Source organism: Lacerta agilis, chromosome 6 (assembly GCF_009819535.1).
Source record: "Lacerta agilis isolate rLacAgi1 chromosome 6, rLacAgi1.pri, whole genome shotgun sequence".
NCBI lineage: Eukaryota > Metazoa > Chordata > Lepidosauria > Squamata > Lacertidae > Lacerta > Lacerta agilis.
The window spans coordinates 66207211-66225058 of NC_046317.1; the positions used below are offsets into that span (position 1 = coordinate 66207211).

Here is a 17848-nt window from a genome sequence, read left to right on the forward strand (position 1 = left end):
ATCATAGATACAGATATGTGTGTGAGCAGATTCACACACATGCATCACCCTCTGGATCAGAACCTACAGGGAATTATGCAGATGCGTATTTGAATACAGTTGTCATTTATGCAAATGCCATTCATCTGCATGTCATTACTGTCAACAGGATGCCCATTTTGATGGGCATCACTATCCACAGATTGATGGAACACCCAGATAACTGTGCTTGACCAGAATGGGATCACGGTGAATCTTTGCACTTGCTCCCTTTCAATCTTTCTCTCCCTGTTTGTTTCTACAAACCTCACACAAATAAGAGCACTGCGAGCAGAGAGGTCCTTCAAACATATTCATGTAGGACCTCTCTCTGAGAGGATGGCAAGCTTGTCCAACAATGATCCCTCCCAGTCATGCTATGATCTGCACTCAAGGCATCTTTCTAGTATGGAACCCGATGCTGTGAAATAGGAAATGTAGGCGAAACCCTTTTCCGACCGGACAGGGATTTTTAGCATAGTGTCCTGTCATGGCAGTAAGGAATCTGGGCTACTGCCTGCTGCTCTTGCTGCTCGGTGACAAACAATACCTTATTAGGCAGGTCTGGAGAGCTCTACTGAGCAGTAATCTTATCTGGTGCTCACAAGGCCAAGGCTGACCACTTCTAAATCAGTCAGCGGCCCAAGGGTGTTCCTAAGATAGCTGGCGGGAGATGCAACTATACAATGCACATGCCTTTCTGGTAGCCGCGTAATGGAGACTATGTGGCCTCTCACCTCTGAGGCTGAAACTTCCAAGCTGATCCTTGATTCATAGCCACTTGATTCATAGTTCGAATTGGGCATGTACCTACAATATGCTATGAAACAAAGCATGCATCTTCTGTCTGTTTCCCCCCCAGATATGCTGCTGCTGTCTTCCAACCCCTATGACTACCATTTCTGCTCACAAGGTGTAACAACTGTAGACAACCTGGATGATGGAGAGGAACTCTTGGCTACAGATGTATGTGTTAATCCACTGTGAAATCAACTGGGGGTGTCAAAGTCTCTTTGTAACGCATGGGCACAGTCTCGCCTTATGAACTGCTTCTGAGACCCATTATTTTTAAAGGGTGGGGAGAAAATAAATATAATAAGCACATTTGTTTTCCACAAAGAATCCTGGAAACTGTACTTTACCCCCCCCAACTGAACTAGAATTCCCAGCACCCTTAACAAACTACTGTTCCCATTTGTTGCTACATAGCTAGCCATTTCAAATGGCACTTGTTTTGATGTGAATCATGCATCCTTATTTAAGGGGTAGGGAGCCTGTGTCTTCCCAAGATTCTCAGTCCGGCTCCCAGCATTCTCTGTGGGACATGCCTCTTTTCCTAGGCCACACCCTTCTCTCCTCACCCTCTTCTACTCTCTCCACAATGGTTCTGCCAACCAGCCTCCTAACAAAAAGTTCATGGGCTTCCGGATTTGTCTGTTTTGGATTATCTGCATGCTAGAAAATGTTATGGCAGGCGTTTGAAGGGTGCACCATGGGCACCATGGAAAACACTATGAACTCAACTCTGATGCACAGTAAATGAAAAATAGCAAAAACCTGCATATATAGGCAGTTGAGAGTTAATTTTATGAGGTATATTTTAGCAGCATGAAAGAAATGTCAGCTAGACAAGCCAGTATAGTGCATTTGCTTAGCATTTGCACCACCAGACGGGTGCAGCAGTCCTTCTGGACTGAGGCCAGTACATCCTGAGTTCGTCCTTTTCTGTTTGTTAATGGAATGATGGTGTCGTCGTGACCACACCTTGTCTGATTCCTTCCGCAGCATGCGATGGACATCCTGGGCTTCAGCAACGAGGAGAAATATGGTTGCTATAAGATAGTAGGAGCCATCATGCACTTTGGCAACATGAAATTCAAGCAGAAACAACGCGAGGAACAGGCAGAGGCTGAAGGCACTGAAAGTAAGGGAGTTTGCCTACACTGCTGCCTGCAAATCCCATTGTGGCCGACTGGCCGCCAGATCAGTCTGTTGCAGCAAAACCAATAGTCTGGTGGTACTTGGAAGCAGAGCCAGCGAAAGCACCTGACAAGCTCAAGCAGCTGCCAAGCCTAGTGGCATGCGGGACCCACTGCTGATGTCTACCCTGCCCCACCTTTTAAATCTTCTTACTTTCTTCCAACAGCCATTATTTCGCTTTTTGTCAACTCAGCTTTGGGAGCATTTGTGAATGAGGGAGTGGCTGTTCTCTGGAGCTACCAAGATCAACTTCCCCAGGATCCTCATGAACCGGGTGTGGGGAGGACACAATCGCATGGGTGCTCACTGGACGACACCTTGCTGTTAGCTCCCTCAGCCCTGCTGAAAGGACTAAGGTCGCTTCCAGACAACCAGTTTTTTTGAGAATTCATCCTTATTTGTCTGTACAAAGTTTCTGGGGAGTTCTACAAAATCCACTGTTTATGAGCAATCTTTCTTACTTGCTTGTGGGAAGCTTAAACTATGTCATGGGCAAGTAATTGTTATCCCACACTTTCCAGTGCATTTTCCTGTCCCTTTCCTTACAGCAAACAGTCCATTTTGGGGGGGAGGGGGCGGTTGTACAAGAGTGGTATAATCCACTTCAGTGGCACAACCTGAACCTGCCAGTAGGCATTTGAACCCCACCAGTATAATGCCAGTGTGGAAGCAGTCATACAAATTTATTGTGGCACCATCAGCTTTTATGGACCAGAATGCACATGTATTAGGATTTATAAATCTCTGACCTTATTATTACTACCTGCTGGAGCCCATATTGGTCTGCTTTTAAATGGCTTGAACTATAAGCAGTTCCTGCTGGGTGTTGGCTCTTAGTCAAGGGGTTCTACCAGTAAATTACAGGAACCCACATTGATTTCTTATCAAGACCACTTTCTTATTTGTGATTTTTTTTATTGCACTGCAGGTGCCGATAAAGCATCTTACCTCATGGGAATCAGCTCAGGTGACCTGATCAAGGGGCTGCTCCATCCTAGGGTGAAAGTTGGAAATGAGTATGTGACCAAAGGCCAGAATGTGGAGCAGGTAAACTTCTTGGACTGTACAGCTTGGCCTTATGCCTCCCTGCCTCCAGTTTCCCATAGGACCTCTTAGCAATGCACCTGGGAGAATGATTGTGCATCTTAATCTCTGTGTTAAGATGTGCCACTTGTGGAAAATATATATTTCAAGCAAAAGAGTGGTAGTCACTTAAACTGCCTGTGCTTAAATTATCAAATAGCAGCAGTGACACATGCAGCCTGATTCTTGGCATGTTTCCTCAGAATAAAGCCCAACTGAGTTCAGTGCGCGTATGCACAGGATTGTGTCTTTAGTTATCCAGAAACTATTTCATCAGTGTCAGCGGAAACATACTGATTCTATTTTATAAATAGCCTCCCTCCCTTTTCTGTGCTTGACCATGTCGCCAAGCATAGTCAGCTGGGTGGCGTATAAACAATAAAATTATTATTACTACCACCACTATCATCGTTATTGCTATGTAACACCATCAGAAATGAACAAATACAAATTCTGACCAATTATCATTACATAATTATTTGCAGGTTGTGTATGCGGTGGGAGCCTTGGCCAAAGCTACCTATGATCGCATGTTCAAGTGGCTGGTTTTTCGTATCAACAAAACTTTGGACACTAAGCTAGCCAGGCAGTTCTTCATCGGAGTTCTGGACATTGCTGGATTTGAGATCTTTGAGGTGGGTTTCAAAGCTAGCCCACATTTTGCACTGTGTAATGGAGGGGAAGTGTTGCTAAGAATGAAATACACATGCCAAACTGCTGCTGACTTCCTTGCCCAAAGAAAGTTGCTGGCATGTTGACATCATGAAAATTCAGAACTCAACCGAGCTATAGAATTGGATCCAGTTTGGTGAGGTTGTTGAGAATTCTGCGTTAAGAGATCAATAGATCTCCTTAGAGAACCAGTTCCTCTGGGATAAAGAACAACTTTAAACCCAGTCGAAATAAATAAAAGAATTTTAAAAATGTCCAGTAGCACCTTAGAGACCTTAGAGTGTATCTGAAGAAGTGTGCATGCACACAAAAGCTTATACCCAGAAGAAACTTAGTTGGTTTCTAAGGTGCTACTGGACAATTTTTTATTTATTTTATTTATTTCGACTGTGTCAGACCAACACGGCTACCTACCCGAAACTTTCATGTCTGTAGTTATGTCCTGAGTGACCAATGGACATTCCCTTTCTCAAATTCCCTTGTGGTTTTCCATCCTCCTGAGGCAACTTACAGAATTATTAAACATTCCAGTGGCCACTCTGTGAAAGGCTGATGTCTGTGCATAACAAACAACAACATTCTGCCGACTTTCTGGTTTCATGCTATGCTATGCTATGCTATGCTATGCTATGCTATGCTATGCTATGCTATGCTATCTATGGGTGGCTTCACGTATGCAGTTTTCATTTGCGCAGTGTTGAGTGCTGATTAATGATCATGCAGGCAGTCGGGCCTTAATAGTACTGCATTACTAAAAACAACAACTGTGGACTGCTTTTTGCTGAGGTTTAATATCTCAATAACTATGGTCTCATCCACACTTCTAGTTGGTCTGCCACTTCCCTCCCCGCACTCCCCCCCCCGGGAAACCTGTAGTTTAGCTCTGAATTGGAACAAAAGGCAGCTGGGTTTTCTGTGGATTGTTGTTTGTTCCAATTTAGCAATGAAGAGGGGGTTTTCTGGGGGAAAGCAACAGGGCAAAGGCAAGACCCATGCCTAGAAAGCACAGGAGATGCAGAAAACCACTCAGACCATTGCTTTCTAGGCATGCGACAAGCGGAAGTATTTAACCTAGACAGGCAGAATCATAGCATATGGTGCATAAGAGAAGCTGCATTAAGGCTTTGGGTTTTACTCAACATAGCACTAAGCAAAATATTCCATCAGTACACTATTTTCTCCTTGCTCAGCTGAATGTTCTTCCCTTCTCCTCCTCCTGCGCCACCCACTCAAGTCTGTTCTGGGTGATGGCATAAGGCATGTGGGGGAAGAGGCACTGGCGGAGGAAGGGGGAAGTGCACCACCCCTGGCAGCATGATCCCAGTGGGGTGCCATCGTGACTGTCCCCCCCCCGTGCTGGGCACCGTGCCCCTGCGGGCGGCGTGCCACGCCCCCATGACATGTGCCAGCCACGCCCCCACCTGCTGTCTGCCCCCCGGTCCCGGAGCATGAAGCTTCACCACTGGGAAGAGGAGAGGAGGGGCAAATCCTGTTGTGCTAGCACTAATCCCTTGTTCTAGCACAGCTATTTAGTTGAACACTGCCGTTTGTTTGTATGTTTCAATACACTTGGCATGCTTGGAGCTCCAGGTAACCTGGTTGTGGTGCGTAGCCATTTTCATTCAGTTAACTATGGCATTCCTATTCAATGCAGTCTGTTTTATCAACCAGGAATTTATGTGTGGGGTACAAACATGCTGGTCAATTGTCACCAGATCTGATCAACAGCTGGGAAGTGATGGGTGGTTTTTACTCTTCCGAGGCTACTGGTAGTGTCGTATCTTGAGCAGTGAAGTCTCCGGGCTCTTAGACGTTCACTTTCTGCCTGCAGTATAACAGCTTTGAACAGCTATGCATCAACTTCACCAATGAGAAGCTGCAACAGTTTTTCAACCATCACATGTTTGTCCTGGAACAAGAAGAATACAAGAAAGAAGGAATTGAGTGGGTCTTCATTGACTTTGGCCTGGACCTGCAGGCCTGTATTGACCTGATTGAAAAGGTAAGATTGAGGCATGATTGTACAACAAATATGGCTGGCTTTATGTACATATATGTCAATGAAAAGGTTGAATGATAATGGAAATGTGGCTACATCGGTTCTAACGTCCTCTTGTTTTTAGCCAATTTGGAAGAGGAGTCTGGCAGGTCAATACTTTCACAACAGAGCAAAGTAAAAATTAACTTCCTTTCTGTTGTAACGAGGTTTTTACATATTTTTGACTGAAACCTGATTCCATTCATTCTGGCTAACGGTTCCTGCTTGCTGAAAATGGCCTCACTGCAAGAGACACTTACTTGCAAGCTACAATGTGAATTTAAAAAGTGATTTCCAGTAGCAAAGGAGCAATTTAAACATTTAACTCCCACTGGCAACTGACTCATTTCAGCTTCTGAAAACTTCTCATGGCTCCTTGTTCCCCAGTTCTCTTTGGGAAGAACAACATGAAGTAAAATTAGGTTGGAAATAATGTTTATACTGCTTTTTTCATGAGACAAAAATGAACCATCCTCATAAAATTATGTTCTACAGCTCCAGGGTGCTGCATTCTTCTACTGAAAACATGGTAAATAGAACACCTTTAGAACTAGGACAGAGGCAAGCAACCATTTTGAGCTGAAAGAAAGCGTGATCAAATCACCATTCAATATGCACATAATACAGTGGCCTGAAAAATTAAAATCACTTTACCAACATGGTAGAACAAAAGCATTTCCCTCATGGCATAGTTGTTTGTCATCCTACTGCACAAGCTTGCTTTCACACGAACAGTATATCAATTTTGAGGGGAAGCATTCTTTTGTGGTGACTTTTCCACTTCCTGGAAGCACTTTTCCCCACCCCCTCTACGAATGGATTGAATATGTTTTTTCTTATACTTTGCATGCTAACTTTAGAAGCCTTTTTATAACATTCATCACATGGAAGTGGTTATTGCATAGGCTGTCCTCCTTTCACATAGGACTAATATTAACACCAAGTGAACTTGCCTCCAGTTTGTTGATCAGTATCCTTTCCTTGCAGCCAATGGGAATCCTCTCCATTTTGGAGGAAGAATGCATGTTCCCCAAAGCCTCTGATATGTCATTCAAGGCCAAACTGTATGACAACCACATTGGGAAATCACCCAACTTCCAAAAGCCGCGGCCGGATAAGAAGCGCAAATATGAAGCCCACTTTGAGCTGGTGCACTATGCTGGAGTGGTATGTCTTCGTTTCCCGTCTCCCATATTCTGGGTTTTTAGTGGTGCTTTTCTGTTTTCTGCCTCTGTTACAGCTGGCTTTGCTCTTTGGCAGGTGCCCTATAACATTGTTGGCTGGCTAGACAAGAACAAAGACCCATTGAATGAGACAGTGGTAACCGTCTTCCAAAAATCACAAAATAAGCTGATGGCTATTTTATATGAGAACTATGTGTCCTCTTCTTCAGGTGAGCGACATTCCAATCTGTGCCAAATTTTATATAAGCACAAAATACAGAATATGTAAGAATATCTGAAAAGCCAGAAAGTGGCCAGGCTGACCCCTGCTTAGCTTCAGAGACGTGTAGAGTTCAGACCATTCTCTGGGCCTGGGTATTCAATAGAGCTGGAGAATTAATTGTCCTATAACTTGAGCAATAGGGTTGGTCTCGCAGCTCTTGAGAACCAACCGAGGTCCTGAACCGAATGAACGCCATTAAGGCAATAAACTGACATTTCGTTGGGCAGATGATGCAACCAGGACAGGCGGCAAAGAGAAGCGGAAGAAGGCAGCTTCGTTCCAAACTGTGTCCCAGCTGCATAAGGTAAGTGTTTGCCCACTCCCCATGGTAAGCAGAACTGCTGGCTAGAATTTCACTTGGCTCTCTCTGTGTATATGCACAACACTTCTTCCAGGCAATAACCTGAACGTGAGGTCTTGGAACACCAGGCAGACACTAAGGACTTTGGGGGCTTGGCTATTCATACAGGATGGGTGACACCTGGCTTGAGAGCAGTGCATGTGAAAAGGATCTAGGAGTCTTGGTAGACCATAAACTTGACATGAGTCAACAGTGTGATGCAGCAGCTAAAAAAGCCAATGCAATTCTGGGCTGCATCAATAGGAGTATAGCGTCTAGATCAAGGGAAGTAATAGTACCACTGTATTCCGCTTTGGTCAGACCTCACCTGCAATACTGTGTCCAGTTCTGGGCACCACAGTTCAAGAAGGATACTGACAAGCTGGAACATGTCCAGAGGAGGGCAACCAAAATGGTCAAAGGCCTGGAAACGATGCCTTATGAGGAACGGCTTAGGGAGCTGGGTATGTTTAGCCTGGAGAAGAGAAGGTTAAGGGGTGATATGATAGCCATGTTCAAATATATAAAAGGATGTCATCTAGAGGAGGGAGAAAGGTTGTTTTCTGCTGCTCCAGAGAAGCGGACACGGGGCAATGGATTCAAACTACAAGAAAGAAGATTCCACCTAAACATTAGGAAGAACTTCCTGACAGTAAGAGCTGTTTGACAGTGGAATTTGCTGCCAAGGAGTGTGGTGGAGTCTCCTTCTTTGGAGGTCTTTAAGCGGAGGCTTGACAGCCATCTGTCAGGAATGCTTTGTTGGTGTTTCCTGCTTGGCAGGGGGTTGGACTGGATGGCCCTTGTGGTCTCTTCCAACTCTATGATTCTATGATTCCCTTAGTTGGCCCAGAGCACTCTCCCTTTTTGAGAATATTATTGCTCAGGAATAACAGCTGTAACTATCCCTATATTGCCAGCTCTTGGTGACCATCATATCAGCATTTGAACAGGAATAATGCTAGAATGGGGAGGAGTCAGGTTTCATTTGTAGTAGAGTAAAGCTTATTTCCGCCCCTTTGATGTCCGCGCTACATGGTTCCTGGCTGCTTCTCCGTTGCTGAGGGAGAGGCAGTTAAGACTTGCAGTGATGTTTAGATAATTTATTACATGAACATCACTTTAAGTCTGTGCTACTTCTCTCCTCCTCACTCTTGACTGCGGGAAGGAGAACCCTTGGGAAGAAGAAAACAAAGGTGGATCTTACAAGGGTCGGAGCAACAGGCCTTTGGCCTTTCCCGTGTTGGGAGAGGGAGTTAGCTGGACATAACACCCCCCACACTGAGCCACTTAGCAGCGCAGCATCCGTCTGACTGAGAGACATTGCTTCGCAAGTGAAGAAAGAATGACCCAGAAACCACAAGGTTAAAAGCAAAGAGGGTTAGGAATGGTTTTAGATTGCAAGGTAAACTGGGCATGTGGAGAGTACAGAAGCAGCAACATGTTATTTAGTAGCATTGATGGGGCAGTAGAGGGTTTTTTAATATATAGATTGGATGGCCAAACTACTGTAAATGTGCCAGTTCTGTTTGCTTAAAGCAGACCTGCCCCATTCACATAAAAAGTGGGAGTGCTGTGGGGGTGGGGGGGGGTAGAGGACTGTGGGCAGGAGGGAGGGAGCGGTCCAATTTTCAAAGCTCCTTAGAGGTTGGTTGGACCTTCCCCAGGCCAACCACTTAACCTTTGCATGGATTTTAATTGCTGCTCAGTAGCAGCTACATGCTTTGTACACACAGGGTCCCAGAATCACTTCCCAGAATCTCCAGATAAAGGGATATAAGGGAGCAGGGTTGGGCAGGAAATAATAAACTGTGCCTGATTAAAAGTAGCTGCCAGCTTTGGGTGACAGGGATACCCAAAGTCGGGCCTCAAATGTGGATCATAATAATGGGACAGGCTTATGTGAGAGGAGGCGGCCCTTCAGATATCTGCATCCTAAGATGCAGAGGGCTTTAAAGGTTAAAACGAGCTCATTGAATTTTGCCCAGACGTGGACTTGGGAGCCTATGCAGTGACTTAACCCTGTATGTCTGTCTTATAGGAAAACCTGAACAAACTGATGACCAATTTGCGTGCTACCCAGCCTCATTTTGTCCGCTGCATCATCCCCAATGAAACAAAGACCCCAGGTACACAACTGCAAAGAGTAGGCCTACGCTCTGTCTGTGAGGGATTAGAATGACCAGGGGGAAGTCTGTGGACAACGATCTTATTATTTGTTTGGCATCTCTCTGCAGCTTATCTGCTGTAAACAATGCCGCAAGCCTCATACAGGTTAAAAACGCTAGTACTATGGCTCGAATTCTAGGATTGGATCCAGAGTAGAGTTGTGCTCTTGTGATGTCATGCTGGCGGAAATGGGGTTGTGTGGGGAGGGTTATTTTTGCTGATTCCTCCTTCCTCCTGTGGGCCTGAAGGAGTTGCTGTGGGGGATTGGGAGACCTTCTGAAGCAGCATGGGAGGTGGTGCTGGGGGCTGCTGGGGGACGGGAGAATCAGCCTCCCCTCCTCCCTTCCTCCACAGGGAGCCTTGAGTGGATTGGAGCTCTTCCTGCCAATGGAAAGAGCCCTTCCATTCATGGAAGTTCATGACTGGATCCAACATACAGTGTGACTTTGCTCTGAATAAATATGCTTAGAATTGGGCTGTAAAGGTATCCCTTTCCCTTCGCTTTGTTCCTTGTTTTTCATTCTACTACTTACAGGCATAGGCAAACTCAGCCCTCCAGATGCTTTGGGACTACAACTCCCATCATCCCCAGCTAACAGGATCAGTGGTTGGGGATGATGGGAGTTGTAGTCCCAATACATCTGGAGGGCTGAGTTTGCCTATGCCTGTGCTACTACTACCGTTTAGCTTTGTAGCAGGTGCGTTTGTTGTTTTTCTCATTTCTCTAGCCTTGCGTGGATGCAAATACGCCTACGCTAGTGGCCAAAATTGTGGAAACCTTTTTGAAAAAGTGTATTTCTGATGTTTGATGGCTCATGATACCACTTTTTTTGGAGTAATACCATAAAATTATATACCAATGGAAAGATAATTTAATGAAGAATGTAATGCAACAAAGTTTGTTCAATTATCTGTATTCTAACAAAAGTTATAGCCAAATAACCAGAAGAAGGAAGCATAACTTGCTTCCCTTTTCTGGATATACAGTAGCTTTCCTTCATTTGGATGACGACAATGAACATGAGTGTTTAGAGAGCCAATCAGGTGTTATGAGCATAGCTGTCAACTTTTCCCTTTTCTTGTGAGGAATCCTATTCGGAATCAGGGAATTTCCCTTAAAAAAGGGGAGAGTTGACAGCTATGGTTATGAGCCATCAAACCTTGGAAATACAGTGGTGCCTCGCAAGACGAAATTAATTCGTTCCGCAAGACTTTTCGTCTTGCGGAAATTTCGTCTTGCGAGGCACCGTTTCCCATAGGAATGTATTAAAATTTAATTAATGCGTTCCTATGGGGAAAAAAGTCTGGGGGCCCCTCCTGACCGGCACCGGAGCCGCGCGGCGCCACGTTTTAAGGCTGCAGCGAGTGAACAGCAGCGCTGCTGTTCGCTCGCTGCAGCTTTAAAACGCGGCGCGGTGCCGGCTTACAGTGGTACCTGGCCAGATGAATTCGTCTTGCGAAAAACAGCCATAGACGAATTCGTCTCGCGAGTCAACTAAAAACTCGCAAAGCCCTTTCGTTTTGTGAGTTTTTTTGTTGTGCGAGGCATTCGTCTTGCAGGGTACCACTGTACACTTTTCCACAATTTTGGCCACTAGTGTAAATTATTATTATTAATATTATTATTATTTTATTTTCAAAGTATGAGCACTCATCGCTGAGGAGTGGTGTTAGGATTTGTCCTTCCCTTCTTCCCCATGCAGGAGTCATGGACCCCTTCATGGTGCTGCATCAGCTACGGTGTAACGGTGTGCTAGAAGGCATCCGCATCTGTCGGAAAGGCTTTCCAAACAGAATCCTCTATGCTGACTTTAAGCAGCGGTAATTAAGTTTTCTGTTCAACTTTGCTGATCACCGATGCTATCAGCTGTGCAAGACCTGGGCAACATGCTATGAACACACAGTGAGGAATAAAAACACATGTCCCAGTCTAATCTCTAGAGCAAGACTGGGGGGCCTTTGGCCCGCTAGATGTTGCTGAACTATAAGTCCCATCAACCCCAGCAAGCATGGCCAATGGCTGGGAGTTGCAGTTCAGTAACATCTGGAAGGCCAAAGGTTTCCCACATCTGCTCCAGAGGGAGAAATAAAATAAAATAGAACAATAAAATACAAAACTTGGTTTCAGGAGCACACTCTGCATCTGTCCCATGCTGGTAAAGATGTGCAGAGAACCCTCCTCTGCCAAAATGACCTCAGTGGGTGGCCTTAGTTGAAGAAGTGTTCTTGATTCTCATCTCTTCCTGAGTGTGCTGGCGTCGTCTCTTTGCAGCTACCGTATCTTGAATCCTGCTGCCATTCCTGATGACAAATTTGTGGATAGCAGGAAGGCCACAGAAAAGCTGCTTCTTTCCTTGGAGCTTGACCACTCCCAATATAAGTTTGGACACACAAAGGTACGTGGTGCGCAAATTGAATGGGCGGATTAAGTGATTTGGTGTGCCATAAAACTAAAGCCTTGAGAATGGTCAGAATGTGCATGTGTAATTTTGTATACACTTCCCTTGCAGGTAGTAAATCCACTACATTTTATTCTCCCTGTTTCAAACTTCTTGTTCGGTGTTTACCATATTGTTTTGCTAAGGACACCTGATTTACTAGCATACTTTCCTGTTTGTTCAGTGCTTACTTTCTGTAGCATCAGCCTATGGAAGCTTTTATGACTTTTATGAATAAAGCTACTTAATAAAGCCATACTTCTTGAACCCAGTCTGAAATCAGTGGAGTAAATGTTTTCTATCATTTAGCAACACATATTCTTACAACTACTGGTAACTAAGAGTTAATGTACCAATGCATATTCTTACAACTTCCAGTATACTATGAGTTAATGTGGTAGCTATACTTCCTTCTTAGATAGCCTAATAGAATTATTTTAGGATCTGAATGTAAGTGGGATTGCACAACAAGGCATCAGACTTCCCATACCCCAACCCACATAAATAAGAGACCGATAAGACTGGGTTTTGGGGTAAAAACAGGCCACAACTTTATTGAATACAGATGAAAGAAGTTTGGCTTGGGCATGGGGCAATCTAAATGCTTCTGGCCCACCTGTTGGAAGGGAAGCGTGGTCAATCCAGGTGAGGGTTCCTAAGACCTATATCAAATAGGGTGACCCCCGCAGGGACCGCCATCTGGGGGAGTGCCTTCGACCCTTGCCCCCATGGGTACGTGGACATGGCCACTCCCCCCGGATCCCTTTAATGGGATACCCCAGTGTTTGGAGGGGCAGGCGGAGACTACAACCTCCCCTCCATCCAAAACAAAGGATTGCCCCAATGCCCAACCAGTTGTGACAAATTGCTATGAAGTAGGCAAAACCACCGGGTAAGAGCCAATTATCCCGGTGGGCAATGCCACCACACCAAGAGAGGTGAGCGGACTTGTGTGATTTGATATATTAAATATCCGACACCTTTTCCGTATTCTATAATTTGGGGGCAAGGAATTGGCACAAGGAGAATGTCCTTCAGAGGATGTGACCCTGGTGTCTCCTCTGTTCCAACTTTCCCTGTTTCCTTGTTTTCAGGTGTTTTTCAAAGCAGGCTTGCTGGGTCTCCTGGAGGAGATGCGAGATCAACGTCTGGCCAAGATTATCACCCTTCTGCAGGCCAGGATGCGTGGACGGCTGATGCGCATTGAGTACGGGTGGATCATTGGCAGAAGGTATAGCAACACGCAAGCCTGATCACAGGAACTCCTTGCATGTTGTCCTCTGGAATATTCTCAAACTATCACTTTCAGTAACCAGATGGGCAGACCACTTTGGGCCAGTGGGCATGTTTGGAATTATTTTGAGAAAGCACTGTGGATGGCAGCCACTAAATGGCTGCTATGGGGGTATGGCATAACACAAAATGGCTGCCATGCCTTCAAAGAGCAGAAAAAGAGACAGGACTTCAGAATGGTGCTGGCATGCCCCATCAATGCTCCATCAATGCAGCACCTATATCAGCGACTGCGACATTCACTCACAGAGACAACCACTTTGTGCCTATCTTCTGTTCAAAACAGATGGGAGGGTTACATTACAAAATATTGCAGTGCAAAGATATTAACATTCAAGTATATGAAGTATTTCCTTGAACAAGTTCTTCTCTGTTTTCTTTAAAATATCAGCATTTGTTTGCTTGGCCATGGCCAACAGACCCTTCGTACATTTGTTTCTGATTTTCACCCCCACTCCGTCTCTTCCCCCCTACCCCTCACTATGTTAATACAGTGGTTTTTAAGTTTCAGAAAAGATCTGATTTTCAGTAAAGACCTGCACACAAGCTGATATACTGTATACCTAGTATACTGAGTTCCTCTGTGCATCTCTTCCTCCAGGAATCTATAGCTTATTGCTCATAGTTTGAGGAGGGAGCAAGAATCTGCCTCCTTTATAATGGGCAGTGATCAGGCAGTAGGAGTGTCCACCAAATCACATTGCAACATGTGTTACTTATTTCCCACAGGGACGCACTCTACACCATTCAGTGGAACATCCGTGCTTTTAATGCAGTCAAGAATTGGTCCTGGATGAAGCTTTTCTTCAAGATCAAACCTCTCCTCAAGTCAGCTCAGACTGAGAAGGAAATGGCTACCCTCAAAGAGGAGTTCCAGAAGCTGAAGGAAGCTCTGGAGAAGTCGGAGGCTAAACGGAAGGAGCTGGAAGAGAAGCAAGTCAGCATCATCCAGGAGAAGAATGATCTGTCACTGCAGCTTCAAGCAGTGAGTACTCTATCCAGCTGAGCTTTCCAAATGAAGGGTAGGCATTGTGTTGTATGTAGTTTAGGAAGCTGACGGTGAATCTGGCCTTGACATTTTCATTTCAAACATTTATGTAAGTCACAAGTGAGCAACCCTGCAGTCACATGTGGCCCTCGGCCTTCCTCCACGTGGCCCCCTGACTATTATATACTAAGAAGGTAAAAGATGAATACTGAAGGCTACAGAGACAATATACACCGAGACAAGGCAATGGAGTCTTGTTGATGGAAACATGGCAATGGCATAGTGTAAGAACTTAGCCTGGTTTGGATGGAGGAATAGTCCCCTTGAAGAATCAGGTATGCCATTTGGGGTATGCCTTGCATTTTCCATTGGTAGCCACAAGTGCCCTTGCCCGGCTTAGATAGTCAACTTTGCCTAACCAGTCTTGGAATTCTTTTGCAGATGCCTTCTAATTTCTGAGCCTTCATCAAGTACCACACACTAGTTTTCCCTTTTTAGCTTGCAACCATGAGAACTAGAAACGTGTGGTGTGTCGGGGGGCTTTTAAAATGAAAAATAAGATACTTGAGATGTTTGATTCTGTGCCCAGTTAACATGGTTCTATACATGTGATAGAACTGTGGATCTGACAAACTTCAACAAATTGATGGGTTCAGTGTTTCTCTCAGCTGGAGAATTGAAGGCAGTCAAAATGAGACTCTTATTGTAGACATTTGACAAAACAGCACCTTAACCACCATGCACATTTCATATATCTGTACATTTAAGAGTGGAGCAATAGCATCTCCCAGTGTGGTAAAGTGCTCCCTCCTCTCGGATATTCTTCAACAGGAGCAGGACAACTTGGCTGATGCAGAGGAGCGCTGCGACCTCTTGATCAAGACCAAGATTCAGCTGGAAGCCAAGGTGAAGGAACTGATGGAGCGCCTGGAGGATGAGGAGGAAATGAACTCAGACCTGACCTCTAAGAAGCGAAAGCTGGAGGATGAATGTGCTGAATTGAAGAAAGACATTGATGACTTGGAGATCACCCTGGCCAAGGTGGAGAAGGAGAAGCATGCCACAGAAAACAAGGTGAGCACCATTAGGATTAAAACAAATTCATGTAATGGAAGCAGAAGAAGAGTACAAAATCAGCCAAAACTACTGCTGGTTTTGTGATGTCTGAAAGTTTAACAGAGGATGCATGTTGTGCAATTTAAAAACAGCACAAAAGGGGGGGGAGTTGTCTTCTCTTTTAGTAGAAATAACACATTTGGTTTATTGGGGCAGTGGCATAAGGGGTGGGGAGAAAGCATGAATTTACACCAATTTTCTTTTGTAGTTGATGGGTATTTAAAAATTACCATCTTCTGTGACGAACGTTGTTATGCTTCACCAAAGGCCTGCCCAGTTTTACATGTGTGCATCCTTTCACTCTTCCATATTATTCATATAACCCTCTAAGCTTTTGTCACACCATCGTAGGTGAAAAACCTAATTGAAGAAATGGCTGCTTTGGATGAGGTCATTGCTAAGCTGACCAAGGAGAAGAAGGCATTGCAGGAGGCCCACCAGCAAGCTTTGGATGACCTTCAGGCTGAGGAGGACAAAGTCAACACTCTGACCAAGGCTAAAGTCAAGCTGGAGCAACAAGTGGATGACGTGAGTCAAGGCACATGAAAAATGTCTGTGGTGGTGTAGAAATTGAGGCTTCTGGGATGGTAGAGGACCTGCAAAACCCATTTTGTCCAGAGATCTGGCTAAAAGCTCACTAGATTGTGCAACCATAAATGCTTTGCTGGAAAATTATCAGTCTCAGAAACCTTAACAATATTTACTTTTCCAGTTCTTTGAAATGTCTGCTCAGCAATATCTGCCTTTCATAAGTTCCAGTCTAGAACTGGCCCTACCATTAGGCAGAGTGTGTCAACAGATGCTTGTGGTGAGGGACAGCTTCCCCCTCTACACAGGACAGCCTTGTGTGTGTTAACCCCCTTAAACTAGCCTGCTGCCCTCAGGTGCCTTGGAAGACACTGTGCCACTAACATTGCCAGTGTTGAAGTGAGATTCAACTGCTGGTCTAGTCACCTTCTGTGTGTAGAAGGGGCAGGAGGGGGGGGTACCATCTTGCCTTTGGCCTCAGACAGCAAAATGTCTAGCCCCAAAACAATGTGCTTTTGGGGTAGATGCTTCTGTAATGTTTCCAGCTGGCTGAGCTTCTTATCCATTGTTGGGGAACCTGTTGCCCACCAGAGGGTGTTGCACTACAACTGCCACCATCCCTGTCCATTGGCAGTGCTGGCTGGGGTTGTTGGGAGTTGGAGTCTCAACAACATTTGGAGGGACATGGGTTCTCTATCTCTGACATCTTTCCACGGAGGCACCATTTTGGGAGAAAGGGTAAATTGGGTGAGCAAAGCATGTTCTGTGACTTTCTCATTTTCCTTCACTATACTTTGTGCTCTCCAGCTGGAAAGTGCTTTGGAACAAGAGAAGAAGATACGGATGGACCTGGAAAGAGCAAAACGCAAGCTGGAAGGTGATTTGAAGCTCACTCAGGAATCTGTGATGGATCTGGAGAATGATAAGCAGCAGCTGGAAGAGAAACTCAAGAAGTGAGCATGCAATTCATGGAAATACCACCCAGTCAAACCAAACAAGGTTAAGCAGGCTGCTTGATATCAGCCTAACAACAGATGTGAGATAATAGCTCACAACAGATGCTGAATTGTTTCTGCACTTGAATTTTGGAATAATAATTGAAAAGGGTTCTCTATTTTCATGCAGTATCAAAAGGCAAATTTGAGTAGGAGTCTCTGCTGTATGAAGGGTTGTTGAAGATGCAATTGAAAATAGAAATGTGTCTGATTTGTGTCCGTGGGACTTAAGCACATGTACTTAGGATTTATCCCTCCTGCTTTTTCCCATGTCCTCCTGGAAGCTTCAGTTACTGGAGTGAGAAACAGAGAAAGGGCATGAGCTGCACAGTGCAACCCACTAAGATGCTCATTATGACTTCAGATCACTGCCCTCAATGAAGAAAAGCAAGGGCAGCGGGCGAATCTGCCTTCATCTGTGCCCCAGCTCTCAACTCAAGTGAATTGCGACATGGTTCTAAGTATTAAGCTGCTTTATGGGCTTATTCATATGTTGCACTGAACCACAAGTACAAGCGGTCTCTGCACATGAACAAGTGTTTCTGTCAAAGAGTATACACTTGTTGATTTGTGTGGCTGAACCAATTGTGTACACAGACTGAACACTTGTTGAACTTGTGAATAACTGTGCAAGTGTGCAGCTCAACTGTTGTTACACAGGTACACAGATTGTGTACTCCTTGTGTGTAATATGTGAACACCCCTTTATATGATATTTTCAGCAAGATGGTCTTGTCCCACAACGCA

General features: G+C 44.9%; 1 protein-coding gene across 3 annotated transcripts in view; it reads left to right on the forward strand.

The window, feature by feature from the left end:
• MYH7B (myosin heavy chain 7B) overlaps window positions 1–17848 on the forward strand; it is a 52639-nt gene that overhangs the window by 20756 nt on the left and 14035 nt on the right. For all 3 annotated transcript variants that reach the window (XM_033153260.1, XM_033153261.1, XM_033153262.1), the window contains 16 exons: window positions 881–984; window positions 1804–1942; window positions 2927–3045; window positions 3567–3716; window positions 5585–5755; window positions 6779–6958; window positions 7052–7184; window positions 7465–7541; window positions 9616–9703; window positions 11447–11564; window positions 12016–12139; window positions 13276–13412; window positions 14204–14459; window positions 15294–15536; window positions 15930–16106; window positions 16914–17059. In XM_033153260.1, coding sequence (XP_033009151.1) covers window positions 881–984; window positions 1804–1942; window positions 2927–3045; window positions 3567–3716; window positions 5585–5755; window positions 6779–6958; window positions 7052–7184; window positions 7465–7541; window positions 9616–9703; window positions 11447–11564; window positions 12016–12139; window positions 13276–13412; window positions 14204–14459; window positions 15294–15536; window positions 15930–16106; window positions 16914–17059 — 2362 coding nt within the window. The remainder of the gene's footprint in view (window positions 1–880; window positions 985–1803; window positions 1943–2926; window positions 3046–3566; window positions 3717–5584; window positions 5756–6778; window positions 6959–7051; window positions 7185–7464; window positions 7542–9615; window positions 9704–11446; window positions 11565–12015; window positions 12140–13275; window positions 13413–14203; window positions 14460–15293; window positions 15537–15929; window positions 16107–16913; window positions 17060–17848) is intronic.